General features: G+C 42.4%; 1 protein-coding gene across 3 annotated transcripts in view; it reads right to left on the bottom strand.

The window, feature by feature from the left end:
• Positions 1-25,389, bottom strand: part of ADAMTS18 (ADAM metallopeptidase with thrombospondin type 1 motif 18) — a 105,890-nt gene that overhangs the window by 76,423 nt on the left and 4,078 nt on the right. For all 3 annotated transcript variants that reach the window (XM_082232276.1, XM_082232277.1, XM_082232278.1), the window contains exon 3: positions 24,821-25,137. In XM_082232276.1, coding sequence (XP_082088402.1) covers positions 24,821-25,137 — 317 coding nt within the window. The remainder of the gene's footprint in view (positions 1-24,820; positions 25,138-25,389) is intronic.

The raw sequence follows: 25,389 nt of genomic DNA, 5'->3' as shown, positions 1-25,389 counted from the left end.
GCACACACACACCAGTTACCTGCTTAATATAGGTATTATTATCATTATTTTGCACCCCCTCAGCTCAGTGTCCTGTGTGGAGGAACAGCTCACACCACCCTTAATTTGGCACTACTGGAGAAGGGCCATTGCTCAGTGATAGAGCAACTGCTTTACATGCAGAAGGTCTCAAGTTCAGTCCGGGTATCTTCAAGCAGTGCTGGAATTGTCCCCTGTCTGAAACCCATGTAGGTAGTCATCACTGCTTCATGTTCACTCTACTTCAGCAAGGTTTGTTCTTTGATGTGCCTGATTATTTTATCTTTAACAAAACTTTCCGAGGACAGATGTTGAGCTAACTGGCCTGAAATGTCCAGCATCCCTTTCCTAAATCTGGTGTTATATTGGCTACTTTCCTGCCCTCAGATATACAAACTGTTCTTAGTGACAAGTTACACAGAAGAGCAGTAATTTAATCTTTCAGTTATTTGAGAAATGTCATGCAGATACTCCTAAGCCCTTGCTGGTATTCTCTCTGCACAATTGTTTTGTGGTTAGTTGACTTATTTCGTTGAGAGCTTGGGCTTTCTTTAGGTCAAGGAAAGGGCAGAATGCTTTATATGGGTCCCACCAAAAATGGGGTCTAGAATGCACCCCCTGCACAAAATGAGGATTGCCTGTAGAATGAGGGGATGAATGAGGTAGGAGCACTCAGCCCTGATCCTCAGTTCATGAAATATGGTTTAACCATAAAGCATGGTTTATGAAGCAGAGAGTAACTGTTGAAACGGGACCTGTTTGTGATAGTTTCATATCTCCTGCGTCGCCATAGTATGCTGTATGCTGTTCTGTAGTATTCTGTTGTGTAGACAGTTTGTGAAAAAATACACTGTTTATTCAAACAAAATCATTTTGAGTAATCATCATCAGAGGCCCTGGGAAACATAGCAAGACTAATTTCCTGTATGCTTTGCTGAGGGACACATAGGGAATAGTGTTGTTTTATTTTCCCAGTGTTCCCAGTAAGGTTTATTTGAAACTCATTGGGTTGAATAAATAGTGTGACTTTTGTACACCATAGGGGCTCCGCTATCTTTCATTTGCCTTCATCATACACCATATAGATCTGGAAACAGGTACCCTACAGATGTTACTGGACGCCAGCTCCCATCATCCCTGAGCATTGGTAATGTTGGGTGGGGTGATGAGAGTTGTCATCCAAAAACATCTGGAGGGCTTCAGGTTCCCAAACCCTGTTGTGCATCACACTACAGGGTCTTCTGGGAAGTGTACTCTCTTTAGCCAATGCTATGACCTGTGGGGAAACATTTGTACTTCCTGTCTAGTGTGCTTGCTCATGTTGCTCATGTGGGACCAGTGAAGACTCAAGGCAAAGTCAGTGGCCAGGAATGAGGTAAGGCTTCAAATTAAATCTGCATGTAGGAAAGTACAGACCTCACCAGGTATGAGAGCTTCCATTCATCAAGGAAAAAACACTCGATTCTCATCAGTCTCTCTTCATGAACTGCAGCAATTTGTTCCATATCTCATAGCATTTTCATTAGTCACTCAACTTTCAAGCAGTTTTTGGGGTGCCATGGGAGGATGCAGAATGTTTACCACAAGCACAAAGCCATCATCAGGCAGTGCAATTCAACATATGCAAAGCACTTCCTGCTCACGACTGTGAAGGCGATGGAAGCATCTTCCATCCCTTTATCTTTGGCAATCATTGCTTCCTTTTTTGTAATTCCCTGTATCCAAACTCCATCCTAAATCCGCATTTGCTGACTACAAGCCCTAAGATATGCCTTGTTAAATGCAGTGCAAAACCACACCCTAATGGATGCCAGATGGATTTTTATTTGCATATACCTTCAAAGTGTGTAAGCCTGCCTGTAGCAAGGGAGAGCAGAAATATAAACTGCCCTATTCCTAGACCCACCTCTTTGCAATGTGCATCAGCTTTAACCCCAATTTTAGAGCTGGGGTTAGGGACACTCCAAGGAAAGTAGCAAGCAGGTCTTTGCTTGCTAGCTACACATATACTTTGCATACTTTGGGGTGGGGAACTGTAGCCCAACAGCCCAAGCCAGCATGGCCAATGGCGCAATGTGATGGTAGCTGCATTTTAGCAACATCTAGAGTTCACAGGTTCCCTGCCTCTAGAGCATTATGTAAATGCTACAAAAATGATTAAATCCACCCTTAAATATCCCCTTTTGTCCCTTTTCCTTGGTCCTTCATAGAAAGATAGGCTGCCTTCCAGATGGTGTTGAAATCCCATCAATGCCAATCAGCATGGCCAAGGGTCAGGGATGATGGAAGCTGTATTGGGAAGGGCTGTGGCGCAGTGATAGAGCAGTGTGAAGCTCTGGAAAACCACTGCCAGTCAGTGTAAACAATATTGAGCTAGAAGGACCAATGGCAGCTTCCTATGTTCCTAGACCAGTATTATCTGGTGGGGCACAGATTCCTCACCCCTGCTCTATTACATTTCAAATCAAAAATATATGTTACCCTTTTAAAATAGCATTTCCAAACAGTTCTGGTCCACAGTGAGAAACAGGCCTCAGATAGGTTTGACAATTATGTCAAGGGGAACTGTTTAAGCAAAGCTGCTGTGAGCACAGGATAAAAATCTAGATATTTTATTAGTAATGACAGTTCCAAAATGCATTGCAAAGCAAACAGGAAGCCATGGGATTATGCTCTGAATTCCCTAATGCTTCACTTGTTTTGTTGTGAAAGGAAGACAGTGCAGTATTTCTCATATGTTTGAACTGTTTCTCATGCACCAACAAGAACCAATGATGAAATGTTGAAAATATAGGTGAGTGATACAGAAAGAGTTGTCATAAAGAGAACAGAAACAAATGCATCCCTGTAGAGAATGATGATAAAAAAGCAACAAATCATTTATTTTCTGCAAAATAAATGTAAGGTTTAGTTCAAATACCAGGAAGCCACTCTCTAAAACTTTAATCTTAAGTGAAACCAGGTGGGGAGAAATTGGGCTCAAACTGGTCAGTATTAGCTAGGGATGGGAGAATGTGGCAATTTCAGTTTCTTTCACATTCTCATTTTTTTTTTACCCTTCAGTTGTCCACACTTCCACATCAGTTTGCATTAAAAAAAAGTCCTCATTAAAATTCATCAACAATTTAGTGTGAATTTCTCTTAATATAAACATTTTTGTATGCAATTTTGCCTGAGATACACATTTTTGCAAAGTGATTTATTAGAATATAATTCATTTTGCATGCTTTCACAAATATGTGCAAATTAAAACACAAAAGACATTGAACATTAAAATAGTGCTAGCCAGATGTTCTCATGATGTTCTTGCCTCGCCACACATCCCATGGCTAGCACTTAATCTCTGCTGCTGAAATGAATGTACCTCCGGTTCCTGTGAGATCTTCTCCCCCTCCATGGAACTTCCTGCCCCACTTCTAGTGTTGAGATATCCTGATTAACAGCTCACAAAAGAAATCTATCAAAATGATCTGCCACAATCATTCTCCATTCATCCACTATCTGGTCTCCATTTGCTCACATGCCAATTGAGCCTAAAGCTGAACCACTCAGCATAGGAAATAGGGAAGCTTCTTCAGTCAAAGTCCCGCATTTATTTCACTGCAGTGCACTGAGAACAACAAGCCTGCGGTAGGTGAGGCCAGAGGCAAAACTAGGCAGAAGAACAAATGTAAATTTTAACTTTTTACAGTGGGCTAGCTTCTACACACATTCACACACCCCTTCCTATGCTATCGAACTCTAACTCTAACCCTCACCCTTCTCTACCCTCCATGCAGATAAGCAAGAGGCATTCTTAAAGTACAAAGACACATTGCAGACAGGCAAGACGCTTGGATGCGAAGCAGGACTGTGGATAGTTCTGAAGGCCTAGAAAGTCACGTTTGGGCCTAGGCCTCATCCTGACTAGACACCTTAAGTACTGAATGGGAATCACCACCACCTCAATCCACTCAAATCTCTTGCATAAAAGCCCACAGACCCAACACACCAAATAAGGTAAAACATCAGATACCACATCCTTCTGTGGAACAGACCTTTGTAGAGGGGCAAGTGAAGTGTTTTGAACAGATGCATTTATTGTCTAAAAGAAGCTTCAGGGAGAGATAGATACGTTTTAGCAAAAAAGCAATTCAGTTTTCCACCTGAACCAAATTGGACACCTGCTGAAGGCTGAGTGCCTAATTGTGATCTGAAATCTGTCAATTTTGTTTTGTTTCTCTTTCTTCCAGTCTTTAATTCAGTTCCTCTAAACACATTTTTGCATGCATTTTTCAGTAATAGAAATAATTTTTGTATGTTATACATTCAATGTATGCCACACTTTCCCCAAATTTATGCACCTGTTTGGTTAGAGGACAGCAACACAAAATTCAGAGAAGTGTGAATTTTGAAGGCTAGCTGTGTTTCAGTTCTCCTATTGATTTGAGAAGTGAGAATTAGGTAGTTTCTCATTTAAATGCAAACAAAATTGAATCTGTCCATGTTCTCTAGTCCAAACCAAAGCCAGTGCACACTTTTCCTCTGCCCTATTGCTGTTTAGATCTGCAGAGAAATGCATGAAGGTCTAAATCTGATCATGATTTTCCTACATGTATTCACATTGCTCCTCAGCCTGCTCCCCCTTATGTATTCTATTTACAATCCCAAAAGGTACCTTTTGTACTGAACACAATGGGAATGTTCATAGGATCACTGTGGTCATTTTTTCCCTGAATGATACTAGTTTACTTGGCTTGTCCTTGGGAATCAGCAGGGAAAGGACAGTAAATGTCATCCTTTTTTGTTTTCCAGAAATTGCCCATATACAATAAAGAAACATTCTTGGCCCATCTGAATCCCATTCTGATATTAAAGGGTGATAAAGTAGTAAATTTTATTCCTGTTTGGCTACAGTTCAGGCTGTGTTAAATCTGAATTCCAGAACAGCAAGTATTTCTGCTAAAGATCAACAGGTTTAAAGATCCCATCTCTTCGCTCTTTCCCTCAAGATGTTCTGCAACAATAAGAAACCTAGATAACAACTGTAACCTTAGATATATAGTAAACCAGATAAACATCCCCAAACTTCCAGATTTAATAGCAAACAGATCCCAGAGTGCAAAGCATGCCTGTTAAACTACAACTGAATCATCATTATGCTGTCTGTTAAAAATGACACATTCTTGAGCCAAAAACCCAGTGTCATAAAACTGGCTTTATAGCACTCAACTAAGCTGTAGTTGTGCATACAAACACAGGATTTGTGGAACAAATGTGACTAGAGATCTATGCAAGTGCACATAGTGACACAAGTTCACAAACCTCCCCAACACATTGAATATTATAAAGGACCTATGAAAAGAAGAGCCATTTCATAGTAGTTTGGTACACAGAAGATCCCATCTTCAATTTCTGGTATCTCCAGTTGCAAGGCTCAGGAAGTATGTAGCTGATGGGAAACACTTCCACCTGATATCCTGGGAAACCACTGCTGCTCAGAGTAGGCAAGACTAGGAAAGACAAACAAATAGTTTGCCCTGGAATTATACAGTGGGGAACTTTAGGTCTCCAAGCCTCTCTATTCAGCCCTCAATACTTTCCCCAGGCCACATCCATCACCAGTCTTGTTCCAAGCCCTTCTCAAGTGCTTTTGCCTGGCTGGATTGTGTTCACTAGCAATCTTTAATTTCTAGGAAGAGAGATCCCTGAAAACATCATCCTGTCCTCTGAAAACCCATTCCCCAATTCTGGGTGGGTGGGAATCTTCTACATTCACTCTGTGGTATCAGAGGAGGAGGAGGAGTTTGGATTTGATATCCCGCTTTATCAATACCCTAAGGATTCCTACCTGGAGTAGGAATCGGCAAGCCACTCCAGTATCCCTGCCAAGAAAACTCCATGGACAAAGACAACAGGCATATAAAAGTTATGACACTGGAAGATGAGCCCCTCAGGTCGGAAGGTGTCCAACATGCTACTGGGGAAGAGCGGAGGACAAGTACAAGTAGATCCAGAGCTGATGAAGCGGCTGGGCCAAAGCCGAAAGGACGCTCAGTTGTGGATATGCATGGAAGCGAAAGGAAAGTCCAATGCTGTAAAGAAAAATATTGCATAGGAACCTGGAATGTAAGAACCATGAACCTGGGTAAGTTGGATGTGGTCAAAAATGAGATGGCAAGAATAAATATTGACATCCTGGGCATCAGTGAGCTAAAATGGACGGGAATGGGCGAATTCAGTTCGGATGACTACCATATCTACTACTGTGGGCAAGAAACCCATAAGAGAAATGGAGTGGCCCTCATAGTCAACAAAAGAGTGGCGAAAGCTGTACTGGGATGCAGTCTCAAAAATGATAGAATGATCTCGATACGAATCCAAGGCAGACCTTTTAACATCACAGTAATCCAAGTTTATGCACCAACTACTGGTGCTGAAGAAACTGAAATTGACCAGTTCTATGAAGACTTACAAAACCTTATCGAAGTGACACCAAAGAAGGATGTTCTGCTCATTATAGGGGATTGGAATGCTAAAGTAGGGAATCAAGAGATAAAAGGAACAACTGGCAAGTTTGGCCTTGGAGATCAAAACGAAGCAGGGCAAAGGCTAATAGAGTTCTGTCAAGAGAACAAGCTGGTCATCACAAACACGCTTTTCCAACAACACAAGAGACGACTCTACACATGGACATCCCCAGATGGGCAACATCGAAATCAGATTGATTATATTCTCTGCAGCCAAAGATGGAGAAGCTCTATACAGTCAGCAAAAACAAGACCTGGAGCTGACTGTGGCTCAGATCATCAGCTCCTTATAACAAAATTCAAGCTTAAACTGAAGAAAGTAGGAAAAACCACTGGACAGGTAAGATACAATCTAAACCAAATCCCTTATGAATACACAGTGGAAGTGAGGAACAGGTTTAAGGATTTAGATTTGCTGGACAGAGTGCCTGAAGAACTATGGATGGAGGCTCGCAACATTATACAGGAGGCAGCAACTAAAACCATCCCAATGAAAAAGAAATGCAAGAAAGCAAAGTGGCTGTCCAACGAGGCCTTACAAATAGCGGAGGAGAGAAGGCAAGCAAAATGCGAGGGAGATAGTGAAAGATACAGGAAATTGAATGCAGATTTCCAAAGAACAGCAAGGAGAGACAAGAAGGCCTTCTTAAACGAGCAATGCAAAGAAATAGAGGAAAGCAACAGAATGGGAAGAACCAGAGATCTGTTCAAGAAAATCGGAAATATGAAAGGAACATTTCGTACAAAGATTACCATAATAAAGGACAAAAGGGGTAAAGATCTAACTGAAGCAGAAGACATCAAGAAGAGGTGGCAAGAATACACAGAGGAATTATACCAGAAAGATATGGATGTCTCGTACACCCCAGGTAGTGTGGTTGCTGACCTTGAGCCAGACATCCTGGAGAGTGAAGTCAAATGGGCCTTAGAAAGCACTGCAAATAACAAGGCCAGTGGAAGTGATGGTATTCCAGCTGAACTGTTTAAAATTTTAAAAGATGATGCTGTTAAGGTGCTACACTCAATATGCCAGCAAGTTTGGAAAACTCAGCAGTGGCCAGAGGACTGGAGAAGATCAGTCTACATTCCAATCCCAAAGAAAGGCAGTGCCAAAGAATGCTCCAACTACCGCACAATTTCACTCATTTCACATGCTAGCAAGGTTATGCTTAAAATTCTACAAGGAAGGCTCAAGCAGTATGTGGACCGAGAACTCCCAGAAGTGCAAGCTGGATTTAGAAGAGGCAGAGGAACCAGAGACCAAATTGCAAACATGCGCTGGATTATGGAGAAAGCCAGAGAGTTCCAGAAAGACATCTACTTCTGCTTCATTGACTATGCAAAAGCCTTTGACTGTGTTGACCACAGCAAACTATGGCAAGTTCTTAAAGAAATGGGAGTGCCTGACCACCTCATCTGTCTCCTGCGAAATCTCTATGTGGGACAAGAAGCTACAGTTAGAACTGGATATGGAACAACTGATTGGTTCCAAATTGGGAAAGGAGTACGGCAAGGCTGTATATTGTCTCCCTGCTTATTTAACTTATATGCAGAATTCATCATGCGAAAGGCTGGGCTGGATGAATCCCAAGCCGGAATTAAGATTGCCGGAAGAAATATCAACAACCTCAGATATGCAGATGACACAACCTTGATGGCAGAAAGTGAAGAGGAATTAAAGAACCTTTTAATGAGGGTGAAAGAGGAGAGCGCAAAATATGGTCTGAAGCTCAACATCAAAAAAACGAAGATCATGGCCACTGGGCCCATCACCTCCTGGCAAATAGATGGGGAAGAAATGGAGGCAGTGAGAGATTTTACTTTCTTGGGCTCCATGATCAGTGCAGATGGTGACAGCAGTCACGAAATTAAAAGACGCCTGCTCCTTGGGAGAAAGGCGATGGCAAACCTAGACAACATCTTAAAAAGCAGAGACATCACCTTGCCAACAAAGGTCCGTATAGTAAAAGCCATGGTTTTCCCAGTAGTGATGTATGGAAGTGAGAGCTGGACCATAAAGAAGGCTGATCGCCGAAGAATTGATGCTTTTGAATTATGGTGCTGGAGAAGACTCTTGAGAGTCCCATGGACTGCAAGAAGATCAAACCTCTCCATTCTGAAGGAAATCAGCCCTGAGTGCTCACTGGAAGGACAGATCGTGAAACTGAGGCTCCAATACTTTGGCCACCTCATGAGAAGAGAGGACTCCCTGGAAAAGACCCTGATGTTGGGAAAGATGGAGGGCACAAGGAGAAGGGGACGACAGAGAATGAGATGGTTGGATGGTGTTCTTGAAGCTACTAGCTTGAGTTTGATCAAACTGTGGGAGGCAGTGGAGGAAAGAAGTGCCTGGCGTGCTCTGGTCCATGGGGTCACGAAGAGTCGGACACGACTAAACGACTAAACAACAACAACAACAAGGAGTCTCAAAGCGGCTCACAATCTCCTTTCCCTTCTTCCCCCACAACAAACACTCTGTGAGGTGAGTGGGGCTGGGAGACTTCAGAGAAGTGTGCCTGGCCCAAGGTCACCCAGCAGCTGCAGATGGAGGAGCGGGGAATCGATCCCAGTTCACCAGATTACGAATCTACCGCTCTTAACCACTACACCACACTGGCTCTACACCACATCAGCACATTCTGTACGTGCTCTAAGACACTGCCAGCTATATGCCTCACGTTTTTGGTGCAGAAAGTAAATGTGGAGGCAGATCCTTAAAGAGCCTTAGTATCATTCCAGTGCAACCTGTTTGGGGATTACAACCCAAGATTATTATTTTTAAAAAATGTTCCATTTAGCACAGCAACATTATGCACTTCTCTACTCCATACAAAGCAGTTACATGCTATGCCTTTGCAGTTTGCTTGGAATGGCTGTATATGCCCTAAACCATGCGGGAGCATCTATTTTCTTATTTTCATACATGAAGATGATCAGTCACATGCTGCCCTACAGAAATTCCTAGATGAGAGGAATGGGTGACATGAGAGAAGCTACATGAAGCTATACTCCTTCCCTCCTTCCCCACTTTGTTTTCTTTTCAGATGTTTATAAACAAGTCTGGGGGTGGGGAGAGATTTCTGAACATTTTCTTACCATATGGCAGACATGCATTAGATTAATTTTTGTTTCAAGCTTGCGAGTACCATTTCTTGATGCAAACCTTTGCCAAGTGGAGGCTTTCCAACATTTACTACCTAGAACAGCATGTTCTCAAAAGATGGTCCTTGGGACCACCAGCAAATCAGTGACACGAGAAGAGGCTTAATGGTGGGTTTAATAATATTTTCTGCAATAACACAATGCTTTAGAAGTGAGGAACCTACGTGCTCCAGATGTTGCTGGAATACAAATCCCATCACCCCAACCATTGGCTATGTTGGCTGGGGCTGATGGGAGTCTAACAACATCTGGAAGGTCATAGGTTTCCTGTCCTTGCTAGAGAGTGTTCAAAGCACCCCACATTCATTATCTCAATCATCATTATAACAGTTCTGTACAGAAGATCTGTACTGTATATTATCCTCTTATTACAAGTGGGAGACTATGGGACAGTAGCTAGCTTTAGACTACTTAGCGACTTCTCATCTGAGTCAAGATTCTTTTTCTTTTGTTGGTGGGCTGCCTCTTCACACACATATCTCTATATCCACCCTGAGCAACCTATTCCGAGTACACAATATGAATGAATAAGCCTTTTGTTAACAGCAGCCAAATTTCACCTGGCTTCAGCGTGGAAATGCCCCCAGGGACAGCCTATGAAGGGGTGGCTTGACAAAGTGTGGTGTTTGCTTATAATTGACAGCGTATCTATACAAATTAGGACAACTTTCTACCCTAATTGCAAATAGAATATCTCCAGGGAAAATAATATCCATTTCTGGTATATGTTGACTCTTAAAAGAGGTGTGTAAAAAGGGAACAAAAAAAAATATCAATTAATCAGATAGATAGTTGCATAATATATTGTGTATTATATTATCAATGAATTTGTTCAAGGGGGACTTGGAAAAAAGAATATGGAACTGCAGGAGCAGTCTAAGACATTTTGCTGCCTGCAGCAAGGAAATAGTACCCATCCCTTTTGAGGAGGTGGGGGGAGAAGTTGATTTTATTTGCATTTTAATGAAAAACTACCTACTTTTCACTTCTCAAACCAATATTGAAACCAAACCACAATTATCCGTCCAAGTTCAGCTTCTCTGAATTTTGCACTGTAGTTCTCCAAAGAAGCAATGTGGACAAAAATGCATCTATTAAAGGAAAATGTGCATAGAAGTATGTGCATTGGTTAAAATAACATTAAAAATGTATTGCATATGGGGAAATTGCTTGCAAAAAAGATTTATTTTAATGACTGCTTGCAAAAAAGCATACGTTAGGAGAATTTTGTGCTAAAATGCTGAAACATTTTCATGAGGCTGTTTGAATTATTTTTTTTAAATGAAGATTTCTGCAAAAATGTGGAGGACCAACTTTAGGATTGGGAAAATGAGAAACCGAGAAACCAAAAGTGAAAGATTCATCTATCCCTACCCCACATTCTGTATACAGAAGCCAACTGGACTAGGCAATTGAATATTGTTTCAACATGGTGATGGGCAGGGAGCAGAACTAGTTTGCAGGTGGAGTCGGGTAGGTCACATGGTAAACCCGGCTCTGTACTACAATTGTGGGGAATGCCCAGAGATGGCTGGCTGGGGAAGTGGTTGCTACTGGGTACGGCAGAGCCACTATGCTAGCTGTGAGTCACTGTCACTGACTGGGAGGAAGCAGGAGAAAGGGGAAGCAGGTGGAGGTCAGCATGGTTCAAAACACACTGCTGGAGCTAATATGGCAGTCCTGCCAGTGTATTTGCCCCACACTGACCTCTTTGCTGGCTTGCCACTCCCCCTCTCCCTTCTGGTAAGCATAAATGCCCTCCAGGAGGCCAGTGCAGTAACTCTGCTCCACCCAGTGGTTTGGGTGTTTGGATCTTAACTTGTCCTGCACCCCAATTAGGCTTTGTTTTGATGCAGGACATGTGACCAGTGCTGCTTTAACATTAGCTTGTTCTTAACTCATGGGAAAATTCACAGCAGAGGTTCCCATTCAACAACCTTTGGGTGTGTGAATGATTAAAAATGACTGTGATCAGGTCCACATGCTCGAATTTATTGTCTCATGTGATAGTGATAAATCACCCATGCAAATCACATATCAAGTTCATGAAATGGGTGTTGAGCACAATAGAAAATAAAGTGTTGAACAAATGGAGGCAAAGTGTTGAAGATGCTCCTTTCTGGAGCACCATTGGAACAAGCATTCTCCCTTAGTGCCTTGCCTGAGAGTCCAGCAGTGAAGCGGCCTGGATCTCAGTCATTTATTTCTTTGTTCTTTTGCAGTTACTACTACGCTCTGGCAGCAGAGTCAATGCACTCTCGTCTCACAGGGAAGTAAATCTGGCAGCTGTAATCTCCAGATGGCAGACTTGGGAGTACATTATGTGCAACAGCTGGTTCTCTGGGTATGACTGTTGAACTTCCAGCCTACTTTCTCTGCTTAGTGGGAGCTCTCAGTCAGATGCAGCCAAAGAATTTCTTTCATCTTTCTAAGGCTGCAGTCCTAAAATGGGTGGTAGGAAGGAGAACCGAACCACACCAGTGAACACCCTACTAGCCTCATGTTGTTTGGGTGGAAGGGTATTCTCATGCTCCATTTTTTTCCATCTATGATGGTGGTGGTGGTGATGATGATGATGATGATAACCTCCTAACTGAAATAATGACACAAACTATTCCAGCTTTAGGGCTAACATAATTACTTCCCTGATTTGGGGGCATATCAGGGGACTGTGGAGGCATTGGATCCAACACTCCCCACCCCCCTGCTCTGGCTCTGGCATGCCTTCAGTGCACCCCCACCATGCTGCCTTCTCAGCCCTGCTGACATCATATGTGGAAGAGTTGTAACTTAGTGGCAGAGAATCTGCTTTGCAGGCAGAAAAAACTGGCCCAGTTCCTGGTTTCTCCAGGTACAACTGAGAGAGAACCCTGTCTGAAACCTTAGAAAACCTCTGCCAGTCAGTGTAAACAATACTGAGCTAGATGGAACAATGGTCTGACTCAGTATCAGAGGTCTGACATAGTAGAGTAAGGCCCGTGGAAGAAGGAAGCATTCTATATCAGACCTTCTTCAAGTTTGAATCTCTCTCTCTCTCTCTCTCTTGTCTGGTGCTTCTTATGGCCCTAGAATACCCTCCCAGGGACTGTAGGATTGCAAAACCAAGAATCTCCACACTGCTCTCATTTATACATGCACATTATGCACATTATACATGCATATTTATGCACATTAGTATATGCAGATCACCAGAAATATGGGAACAGCAATGGTCATCATAGGAAAACACCGCTTGCCATTATTATTATTATTATTATTATTATTATTATTATTACCCACCTTTCAGTGCAAAGGGCACACAAACAATTCATTGTACCACAATACAGCAATATCACAGAAAAGTAGCAATCCAGAGTAGCAGAAACTAGTTCTTAAATCAGCCATCTTCATAAACTAGATAAATAAGCACCACAAAATAAACTCGCATTACACCAGTGAGGGTGGTCTTGGGTAGATAGGAAATAACACCATGAAATAGCATTGTTCTGTCCTTCATTTTATACAGAGGTTGTTTGCAAGCATTCACTTTCTCCAAGCGACAATATGCTACCATATTTAGCCTTGCAAACTTTCCAAGAAAGAATTTGCAAGAACTCTGTGACGTATTTGAATAGCAGGTGAGTTTCATTAGCCCATTCATAATGATTGCTCCATGAACTAAAGAGAACACCCTCGCTGCAACTGACCCAGACCACTGCACAGTGAGCAGAGACTTGTCTCTCATTATTCAGGGTATTTGTGCAGACCAGCAGAATAACAATATTCAGAAATTCGGTGCTTGGGTGCACTTCACAGGATTTCTTCAGAATCAAATTGGATATTTATTCATGGATGACAGTCAGTAATCCCTTTATTGGCTCAAATTTCTCTTTCTTTCAGGAATATGTTGTTCTTGTTAATCTACTGTGATGCTTCTACATGCACTTGGCCCTTTGAGTTCAGCCTAAAAGGCTGTTACTCCAAGAACTGTAATCCCAAACTGAAGAATTTCTGAATGGCAGGCAAGGCGTGTGTATATTTATATGCATGAACTGCTGCTAATGTTAATAAGCTTCAGATATTTTAAGTCGTTGGCCTATATAAGAATTGCCTTGCTAGCAGTTGTGACCCATGAGGTGGGACAAAGCCAGAGAGCCACCCACTTGACACTGCTGATTACCTAGTTGGGTCTAGGGTGTGACAAGGCTGCAGTGAGGATAGGACTGCACTAGCATGGACCTGGTCTTAATTTCGCTTCATTATGATTAATACAAAGGAAGCTATTGAAATTAGAATCAGTGCCTGGAGGCAGTAATTGGTTGGATGTGGGCTAACAAATTGAGGCTTAATCCAGACAAGGCAGAGGTGCTCCTAGTCAGGAAGAAGGCAGACTCTTCAGATATTTTGAATTCTGGGGGTGTTCCAGGACTCAGATTTACACCACTTATGCAGAATTAAAGAACAGCTAGCCAGTGTTCTGAATCAAAATGATGTGGTCATTTTGTGGGGAACCTTTTTTTCAATCCAAGACCAGCATTCTCTTGTGGGCAACCTTCCGGGGTCACATGATGGGCAGGTTCAGACACAAGAGTATGCAAAGCAATGGACGTGGCTGTTAACTTTGTGCAGTAGGCTGCATTCCAACCATACAAAAACCAGAGATTTCCATACACACCACATCTCTCCAGCCTTCTGTTGAGCAAGCAAGAGGCACTATCACAATTCATGCATTGAAGCCCAGCAGAAGCACTCAGGGAGGTTATGGCCTGGGGGTCAAACAGCAGATTTCCTTGGCCTGAAGTTACCCTATTTTTTTATCTAGGTGGTATGCACTGCTGATGCTTTCTAGAGCGATTTGGAATGGTGTGTCTTCACAGATTTGAGAAGCCCCATGCAACTTGATGAAAACAACATCTAAGCCTCCATTCATATGTTATCCAGCACCATGTACAGAAGGGACAGTGGACCCATACAGCTGACCCTGCCTTCAACATCCTACAACTTTTTGGTGCTCCAACATCTGTGCATCTTATATGGGCATATGAACAGGGAAAGCCTATGCATGCAGAGTTTTATGTGCATGGGATTCCACATGATCTGGAACCTTGTTCAATCAAGGTTTCAGATTTCTCTATGCAGATAGCCACACACAACTCTTTGTCAGGGATGGGAGACAGGAAGGCATGCAATATTGGGGCGGGGCTAGCAGCCTGGCCATACAGGATCTTCTGCATGGCCCAAGCCATTTTGCCACTTGAGGAAGAGAAGGTGGCACCATCCTCCATCCGACATACAGAAAATGATTGGACTACAATCTTTTTTTCAACACAGGGACAGCTTTCTCTGAAGAGTAGCAAACTAACATTGCGGGGACAGCAGAGGCGATGCAGCCCACACAACTGTGTCCCACAACACTTCACCACCACTCCTCAGCATCTGCTACCTAAGGCAGTTGCCTAACTCTGTCTAATAATAGGGCTGGCCCTAAGCCTGCTTGAAAGGGATAATGCATGAAGCAAGCTCAAGTCAGCTTGGATGCATGAAAGTAGGGTTGCCATTTTTCAAACAGTGACAATCCGGACAGAAAAGTTGTTGAGCTTTCCGTTGATGTTTGGCAACCCTATAAGAGTAATCCCAGGTGAACTACCATAAGTTAAGATTACATGTCACATCAAATGCTACTCCTACAAAGAGTCCTTGTTTAGCAGCAAAGACATGTGACACTGTTTGTATTGCAGCCAGAACTGAACTATCCATCTAGGATCAGGCAATGATTTGCAGAATGTCTTCTTTTACCTGCATATATCTAGCATATATTTTTAACCACCTGCAAAATGTAACCATGCTTGTTCTAGACACATACAATGATATATTGGAAAGACTTATCTCAAACAGATCTAATTCATCTCCTTGACATCTCAGGGCTGCTTCCCCCTAGTCTGCCCTTGGAGTAAGTGAGACATTTCCCCCCTTATATTCACACTTCAGAGTTGTGATTTATTTTCAACAGTACAAAATGTATTGTGCTATATTCAACTATGTTTGAAATCACAACATAGTCTCACCACTTTGGCAGATATAGATCACAAATACCCCCTTGCAATGCATATTCATTTTTTAAAAAATGTCAAAAGGTTGTAGAAACTTGTTCCACAGTCTGAGGTAGAAACCTATATCTTCATCACATTTATCATTACTAGGATATTAGTTCTTTTGTTCTTCTTTTAAAAGAGAAGCAATGTGGTATAGAGCCTTGGTGTTCATCTGTTGGGTTGAAAGCCACACATCATACTCTGAACAGGGCCAGTTCTATCATTAGGAAGAGTGAGGTGACCATCTCAAGTGGATGCTGAAGGACAATGACGGAGGACAGAGCTGTGTGAGTTGTGTGGCTTGCCCTGTGCCTCCTAAAAAACAAAGCAACCGAGACCCTGATCCACCATGCTGTCACAATGAAGATTTTTAGGACTTTGACTGATAAGCAGGACAACCCACCTGTCAATGATTTCAAGTGAATGACAGTTGGGTTGTGCCATCCACTTGCCAATGTCTTAGTCTAGCTTGCCATACTAAGAGGGTCATTGCCCTTGATCTGGAGTGTATTTGTTCACTGTCTGTAATCTTTTCAAGTTCTAAATGAATTACTACTTTGTAACATCTTACAAAGCTTAACATAGACACTCTCTAAATCTCAAGCTCTAATATGCACATCTTTTTACAATGAATAATCTCTGCCTACAAATAACCTGCCACATCAACCCTTCCCCAGGAAATCCTCTCAGCACAACAGGTGCTATGCTTCGGAACTTGCCTTCCTAACTCAAATTTGTTCCCAGCCTTCTCATCTGACACAGTTTCCAACTACTGGCAGGTTTTCTAAATTTTGACTGTTTTTATATATATTTCTACCTACAAGAAACATTTTCAATTACAATATTAACTTTAAACATTTCCTGTGGTTTGGACTAGACTAATTTAAAGCATATGGGATTGATAATAACATCCTACATCCTAAGCCTCTTTGAAGGAGAAAAAAATTCAATGCAGAATTAGGAATGTGGCACAGAACTTAAGTTTATTTTCCCCTATAAGTACATTCCCATGCATATGTGTTTTTTCCTCAAATTAAGTATAAAAATTTGCAAAGAGAGATGGGGGTGGAGGGGACTGTTATGGTTCTAATGCTAGGGTTATGGTGATCTATTTATTGCATGAACATTCAGTTGGTTTGCCACTGGTAATTTAGCAGAAAGTGCATCTGTGGTCCCTCTAAGGACCAAACTAGACATGAGATCAGTGCTCAGATACTATCTCATCACCAGTGGTGAAGTAAAATTCAGCTTGCCGGTCCAGCCAGCTTCTGTCCATGGAATGCAGATGGGACTCCATCTTGTCCTTCCCACCAGGCAGCAACATGTCTTGGGCCACCCCTGCTCCAAGATTCTACCCTGGAGGTACCAGTAGCCCTGTACAGATGTTCCACAAATATATGGAGGGGGGTATGGATTGCATATGGATTTCCCACTCCGGATGTCCATGCATTAAAAAAAAAAAACTTTTTTGAAGGTCAGAACAGATCTTTTATATGTATGTATAAATTACATGTGCATAGGGTCCAGAGCTGGACAGAGTTGGCTCAGTCTAGATTCCTCACTCTTCATGATTTTCATATGTAAAGTATGCACCAGGAGAGTTTGCCTTAGAAAGGCTTTTACACCTGAAATGCATCAGGCTTTTTATTGTAAGAACTATCTCACTGATGCTAAGTAGGACTAGATCTAGCCATATGTCTAGCAAGACAATGCCAAGGCTGTCTAGTGCTTGGGCAAACCGGTCGCAAAGATTGGTAATGTAACTTCTAGGGCACTGTTCTTCAACACTGGGTGCCCAAACGTTATTACATCCATCCAGAGCCAGCTTAATAAAGTAATTAATAATAATAATTATACCCCACCCATCTGGCTGGGTTTCCCAGCCACTCTGGGCAGCTTCCAGTGCATATAAAAACATAATAAAACATCAAATGTTTAAAACTTCCCAATACACAGCTGCCTTCAGATGTCTTCTAAAAATTGTATAGTTCTTTATCTCCTTGACATCTGATGGGAGAGCGTTTCACAGAGAAGGTGCCACTGCCAAGAAGGCCCTCAGCCCCTCCCCAGAAGGTGTCCCTGCTAATACAGGTGTTACATAATACTGGTTCTGATTTGTAAGAATTCAGTTTGTGTGGCAGCACCTGCACTTTGGTACTCCGTGCCTACTGATATCAAGCAGGCATGCATTTCTTTTTGGCACTTGCTTAAAAAACTCTTGTTTAGACAAGCCTGCCCAGATTCTTAGAAAGTTGAGGTAATTTTAATCAGTTTTAATATTTTAATGTTTTAAAGTACTGTTGTCATTTTTTCTTGATTTACTTGTTTTATATTTCTGTAAACTACTTTTGAGGGTTTGCTTTGGTTTGGTTTTTTACAATGAAGCGGTATGAAAATGTTATGAAATAAATAAATTCCCATCATCCTTTACCATTGGCCATGCTTGCTAGGGCTGATGGGAGTTGTAGTTTGGAAATATCTGGAGGGCCATAGGTTCTCCACATCTGGCCTAATGGTAGTACAGGATATTTCTGGGAAGGTTTTACAGCTAAGCTGCATTGACCTTCAACAACTCACATTAACTGTTTTTCAGTACCTGTTAAATCCCTCCCCCAAAAAATATGGAGAAGGAAGCCAAGAAGTACCTGCTTGATATTATTTCTCAACACTCCTATCATCAGCAAACCCATATATCAAGATTTTTCAAGAACTGACAAGTTTCTGTATTTGAAGACAGCAATTTAAAAAAAAAAAAGATTTCATTGTCAGCAACTGCAATTTGGCATCCCCTGTTATCAGTTTTAAACTGGAATGAAATTCCCATTTGACATGTTCCCTGTCAACATGACTGCCACCTTTGTAAAACTGATTTTTTTAACCATATATATAATTTTATATACACTGCATTCTAGTCTATTCCCTACTGTTTGAAACCAAAACTAATTTAGCTTTCATCAGTCCATAGCCAGTCAATTCAATGTCAGAGCGTATCAGTGCACAGTGCCTGCTGTGCACTTTAAATTCATAGCAGACCTGCCAAAAAAGAATTTGGCAAGAAAACAGCAAAGTCCCTTTCCCCACCGATAGGATCAGAAAGGCAGACAGCAACATAATCAGTGGCTTTCTTATCCAAGGAATCTACACTCAGACCATGTCTACATGCAGGGCCGGCCCTACCATTAGACAGAGTGAGATAGGCAGCAGACGCCAGGGGCTGTGGAGCAGACAGAGCTGCGTGCGCCACCCAATCTGCCCTGCAACCCTAACCTATGCTGCTTCCCTCAGATACTGTGGTTGATGCTACGCTATCATCAATGCTGAAGGAATATTCAAGCACAAGTCCATTTCGTTTCTATATGTGGATTTGGAGAGGTGGCATCATCTTGTCCTTTACCTCAGACAGCAAAATGCCTTCGGCCATTCCAGTCTATATGAAGTGTGTGTGTGTGTGAATGAATCCTGATTGACAGTTGGAAGAGGAATGAAAATAAGGGGGTTGGGGATGGAGTAAAGTAGCTGGAATCCCAAACATCAGCACACTATGCTGCAGCATTCTGTTGCAGGCCTCACTTGTATATGCTAATGTTTGAATTGTATTATTGTTATTGACATGTTGATTATTTATTTGAAGTTATTTATTACTGTTATGCCTAGCATCTCCAGGCAGGGCTGGGGAAGACTTGTATCTGGAATCCTGTAAATCTGCTCCCAGTCAGTATAGACCAGGATTGGAAAACTGAACTGGATAGTGGGCCAGATCCTCACCTTTCCGATCCCTCATGGGCCAGGTTTGACATCACAAAGATGTCAGGTGATTGCTGAGATTTCAAAGTACTATAAAGGCCTTGCAAAGAGCCCTGCATGGTGCTTTGAAGTGCAGCTGATTTGCAAGCAGCAGGCTTGAAAAATAGTACACCAGCCAGTGACTTCAAGTCTGCCTTCTGCAGGGATTGGTTTCACAAGTGAATCCCACATGCAGAACTCATCCACGCAGCTGATCCAGGTGCATCTCTATCTGCCCCACACTTGGCATCACTGGCATGTGGGACAAGTGGCCATGAGTTATGGGAAACAGTCATGGGTCAAACTGGGAGCGATGCTGGGCCAAATTTGGCCTGAGGGCCAAAGGTTGTCCACCCCTGGTGCAGACAACACTGAGTTAGATGGACCAATTGTCTGACTCAGGATAAGTCCACTTCCTCTGCTCTTCTTTGAGTGGAGGACATAGCTCATTGTTAGATCAACTGTTTCAGGTTCCATCTCCTATAATACCAGAAAGTGTCTCACTTGGAATCCTGGAGAGCTTCTGCCCACCAGTGTAGACAAGACAAAGCTAGAACGACCAAAGGTCCAACTTCTTATACCCCCCTTTTTTTTTAAAGAACGGAGCATGATGGATATGTCAATCAATGACACATGGAGTTCAGTGTCAGCCTCACTGCAGAGTTGTAGTAAAGCACCAGGTCCTCGGTCCTCCCCCACCCAGCTAGCTTATAGAGGGACTTTTCTTCTCTCTTCATAATTTTCTATCCAGGCAAAAGCACGAAGTAGACATCTGAACTGCTGAATTAGAGAATGCTCCCCAGCATGCTGCTCCTCGCACTACACACAGAGAGACCAAAAAACAAGTGAGATCAAAGAATCCCTGCAGTCTATTGAAATACAATTGCTTCCAAATCACATTGTGGTGTTCCAGGCTTAAAAGAATGGGTCACTGCCATTTTATTGTGGAGAAGCTACTGCTAATGAAAGGAACAATGGAAAGATTAGTGCTACCAACCATGTAGAAGCAACACTACTTTCGGTTTAATTGCAGTGAACAAAGCAAATAGGAAAGAAGGCTAGCCAAGTGACAAAACATAGTAAGGGAAGGGGGGTGGAGACACAAATGGTGGTTGTCCACAAGAGACTCTCAATCACAGCACAGGATTCCAAGCATATGGTTACACCCCTGCAGCCAGAATGGTGTCCTCCACAGCATGTTGAACTACAACCCCCAACATCCCTGATAATCAGCTTTGCTGTCTGGGGGCTGATGGAGTACAATGTCTGGAGGGTCCCACCCTTGATCAAGAGCTTTGCTTCTTATTCCAGGAGATAGGTGAGAGCTGGAGAACCTGTAGTTCTCCAGATGTTTTTAGGCTCACAACTGCCTTCAGCCCCAGACAACATGCTCAATGGTCAAGGATAATGGAAGTCAGGAGTCCAGCAACATATGAAGGGTGGCAGGTTTCCCATTATTAAGACAGGTAGAACCTACCATAATTGCCAGAAGCAGAGGAGTGGGACTCAGTAGGTAACAGGAGTGGAACATCAGCGCCAAAAAGCCTGTTTGTCCTCTAAGCAAGGGTTGGTGCAGAGGACAAAAGCATCACATTAGCTACTCCTTGTTTACAGAATCTTGATCATTGTTATTGCATTGTTATTGCAAACTGATAGAAAAGTGGTTATTGACTTATGTTCTCCGTGCAACAGGTAACACTGAGTAAATGAAGGCATCTCATTCAGACCTGAATATGTAAGAACGGGGAACAGCTGACATTAGGATCAGGACCACCAGGTGTGGTCCAACTCCTCATTCACTCACAGGGGCAACTTACAGCATCAAACCAGTGGTCCATCTAATCAAAGCATTGTCCATTCCAGCCTGGTTGGACAACAATTCCAGTCATCCCTGACCAGTGACCATGATGGCTGAGGGTGATCACAGTTGTAGTCCAAAACATCTAGAGGGCATCAGGTTGGGGAGGCTCTGAATGCAGCTCTCAAAAATATTCATATAGGTCTTTCCAACCCTGAGACCTGAGGTCATTTTAAGAGATGAAACAGGGAACAAAACCTAAGATTTTCTGTGCACAAAGTATGTGGTCCGCCACTAAGCTATAACCTTCTCCCCAATCCTTTCTGACAAATCACTCTGAAGAATATCTTGCATCTCCATCTCACGCTTAGTAGTAGAGTATTGGGCAACTTCATTTATTCACCTAAGAAAAAAGTGCTAGATTTTCCCCAATCCATTTTCATCAGTAAGAGCCAGGCACATTACTTTAATGTAACTGTCAGTATCTCATTCTTGTCTGCACTTCTGAGCTATATTTCAAAAGCTATTTAAAAAGCTTAATCATTGCAGTCTTTTCTGAAACCACAAAACATTCAAATCCACTCTGCTGCCAACATTGCACTCCAGGGATTCAATGCTTACTGAGAATAACCCTGGATGAAATCACACCAGGGCCACAGCTAATTTTAGTTGCATGTAAGTAATATAATAACATGCATAAAGGTAAAGGGACCCCTGACTGTTAGGTCCAGTTGTAGATGACTCTGGGGTTGCGGCGCTCATCTCGCTTTACTGGCCAAGGGAGTCGGCGTACAGCTTCTGGGTCATGTGGCCAGCATGACTAAGCCGCTTCTGGTGAACCAGAGCAGCACACAGAAACGCCGTTTACCTTCCCGCCAGCACTTCGAGGTGCTTTCAAACTGCTAGGTTGGCAGGAGCAGGGACCGAGCAACTGGAGCTCACCCCTTCGCGGGGATTCAAACCGCTGACCTTCCGATCGGCAAGCCCTAGGCTCAGTGGTTTAACCCACAGCACCACCCGCGTCCCATAACACCCATAGTTGTGTGTAATTAACATAGCATCTCATTCTGATATTGTTACCTTAAAAGACAGTGAATAGTAATCAAAGGTGGCCAGCTGAAAAAGGAAACAGGCATCTCATGCTTTGAAGAATTGAGTTGGAAAGGGAATTTCACCAAGTGCAACTTTACATATGCAGGACCCCTAGTCTCTTTTTCACTCAGCTACCCTACATGACCCTATTGCTAAGTAATTAATTAGGATTTGAGGTTTAGAACATTCTTTTAGCATATGTACCAATTTACTTCAAAACAAAAATGGGGACTCTTCCATATGACCTGTTTATTGAGCATTCATCTTGGTTTGCTTGCACAAAGCTTACACAGAGGTTAGACTATGCCTGGTCTTTACTGATTATTCATTCTGATTTGAATGCTGGAAAGTTCCGCAACATGCAGTCATCTCATTTTCATTCACTATAATATGTTTGCATGATGCTTATATGTCTTCCCACTAATCCTCCCACACTTTGTAGTGCATTTCTCCATCACGTTCCTAAATACAAAAAGTCTGTTGTGTATTTTGAAGTGGATCTGGTGTGCTGGAGCAAAAAACACTTCAAAACATTTCAGTTGCACAAACCTAAATTTCCAATGTGTTCTTGAATCCCTCCCACAAAATATGACAATCTGGATACAACCTTAACAGTATAATCATAAGAACTGGCTCTAAATGTTTGTTTGTTTGTTGCTATGAGTTGGGTCCAATGTTAGCTCTACTCAGAGTAGACTCATTGACATTAATGGACATGACTAACTTAGGTCCATTAATGTCAACTGGCCTATTCTGTGTAAAGTTAATTGCATACAACCCAATGATTCTGACATTTTTGTAAGCAATTTCCACTCATATAATGCATTTTTGTATGTTATTTTCATGAATATATGCATGTTTACACACATTTTAGCCTTGTATATGATTTTTTGGGTACACAGCATCTGGGAACCCCACCAGAAAGATGCTCCATGCTGCTCTTTCAGATGCTCTGCTGAAATCAATGGGATCTAAGTTAGCTGTGACTAAATCTTTGCATTGATATCAATATCATAGGATCCAACCCTATGTCTTTCTCAAAGACATATCAGAAAAACAAAACATGTGGTACAGTTAAGAACACCCCTGAGCAGTTAAAGGGATGTAAAATTGCATGCACAGATGCCTTAATGTTCACACACACACACACACACACGTGCAAGGGACAAGGATGTACCCAATATTATCAAGTCCACTGAGAGAGAGCTTCAATGACCCTGAATTCTGACACTAGCAGCCCACACTAATAACATTTTTAAAAGACTTTCCCCTCAAAAATGCAAATACCAAGGCAATGATCTAGAAAGGTACTGCCACAACCTCTGAATCCCTAGAGTTCTCTGTAGCTCTGCAACTTCTGCCCAGCCTTGCCTCCTGCTCTGCCTTCCTCCAGACTGGTCCTGCCTTTCCTCACCTCTCACTTTGCCACCTTCTTTGTCGGATCCTGCACTGCGCTGGAATCTTACAGATACCAGCAGAAAGGGGCAGCTGGGGAGTGTATTGGATGATAGAAGGCGGAAGGCTGGAGACACTGTTAGTTGGTGAACATCAACTATGAAGTTTAAAAAACAGACTTCTGGGGTGAGAAGTTTCTGCAGTTTACTAAAGTGCAGTCCCCAGTCAGTAGCATCCATTGTCCATCTCCATTCCCAGCCTCCGTGATTTCATCACACACTCCCCCCAAAATTATTCACATCCATAAAGACTAGAAACACAGTCTAGGAGTCTAATAGACAATTGGTTGGCACCAACTGCAGCAATTAAAAACTTGGACCCTTTTTTGATAGCCTATGTTCTTAGTAAGAGTGTTAGTCATGATGGCCATCAAATGAGTAGCCTCCAGTGAAAACAATCTCTATGCTTCCCTGCCCTTCACTGTGGTTCATGTGAGGAAATGAGAGCTAACAGCAGAAGAAGTATGAGCAAAGACTATACATACATACACAGGAAGGATCTCAAACCTTTCCAACCAGTTACACATATATACACTGTGAATATTTTGGGCAGAAAAGAAATTCTCAAGGATTAACATCTGCACATAATTGCCCTTAGAAGTACTTTCAGAAGGCTTGTCTTTTCAGGAACCAATCTTAAGATAACCACTAGTTTAGCACAGAAAGATATCATCTGTAATTATAGCTCTCTTGTTGAATATGATTACATTGGCAATACAGGTAATGGGGGTGGGGAGTTGGGAGAAGGATTGTATGTCAAACTTAATGTTGCAGGGTCATAATAGCTGTGTCAAAATGAGTCCACCCCACCTGCATTCTCTTTAACAGGTTTAGGATTCCACTGTTCCCTAACGGAGTTCTTGGTACAAGCCAAGGCAATAAAGGAAAGGGACTGGAGGCTAGGTTACATTTAAGGGGACAGCATACACTTACCAAGCCTACGCATGTAGATATGGCTACTGAAGAAGAACTATAGTTCCTTATAAATCCCTGATAAAAACACTGTTCAACTTCATGTTCCTGAGAATGCACGATGCCATCTTCCCCAAGCACCTGGACAGTGAAACCATTGCCAAAAAAGGCCGAAAGCTGGAGGTCCAAGAGAAGTTCCTGTCCAAATGCTGAAAATTTATAGTGCAAGGAACTCTTAGAGCTCACGGTTGATCGTTTCCTTCTAGCACTGCGCAAAACATCATGCGTGATGTACGATCCACTGGAGTCCACTTCAACAGGGGTGACAAAGATGTAATCTGGAAAGGGAAAGGGTTTATTAGCCATCAGCCTTCATGAGTCAAGGGCATGCCTGTTCATTTATTAGTTGGCTAGTTTGCTTTCTTGCCTAAAAAATTAACCTCTGTAAGACATTTTTATGCAGCAAAGCAGGTTTTCAGTAGGGCACATTCGTTATCACCATTTGCAAAGTGGCACAGGGAGTCTGCAGTCTGTGTTGATACAGCCATGCATGCATAAATACTTCTAAAGCAATGTCAGCTGGCCCCACA

The sequence above is a fragment of the Podarcis vaucheri genome (assembly GCF_965113315.1).
Source record: "Podarcis vaucheri genome assembly, chromosome: 7".
Taxonomy (NCBI): Eukaryota; Metazoa; Chordata; class Lepidosauria; order Squamata; family Lacertidae; genus Podarcis; species Podarcis vaucheri.
Note: the sequence above shows the minus strand (reverse complement) of the source record. Positions and strands in the feature narration are given on the sequence as shown.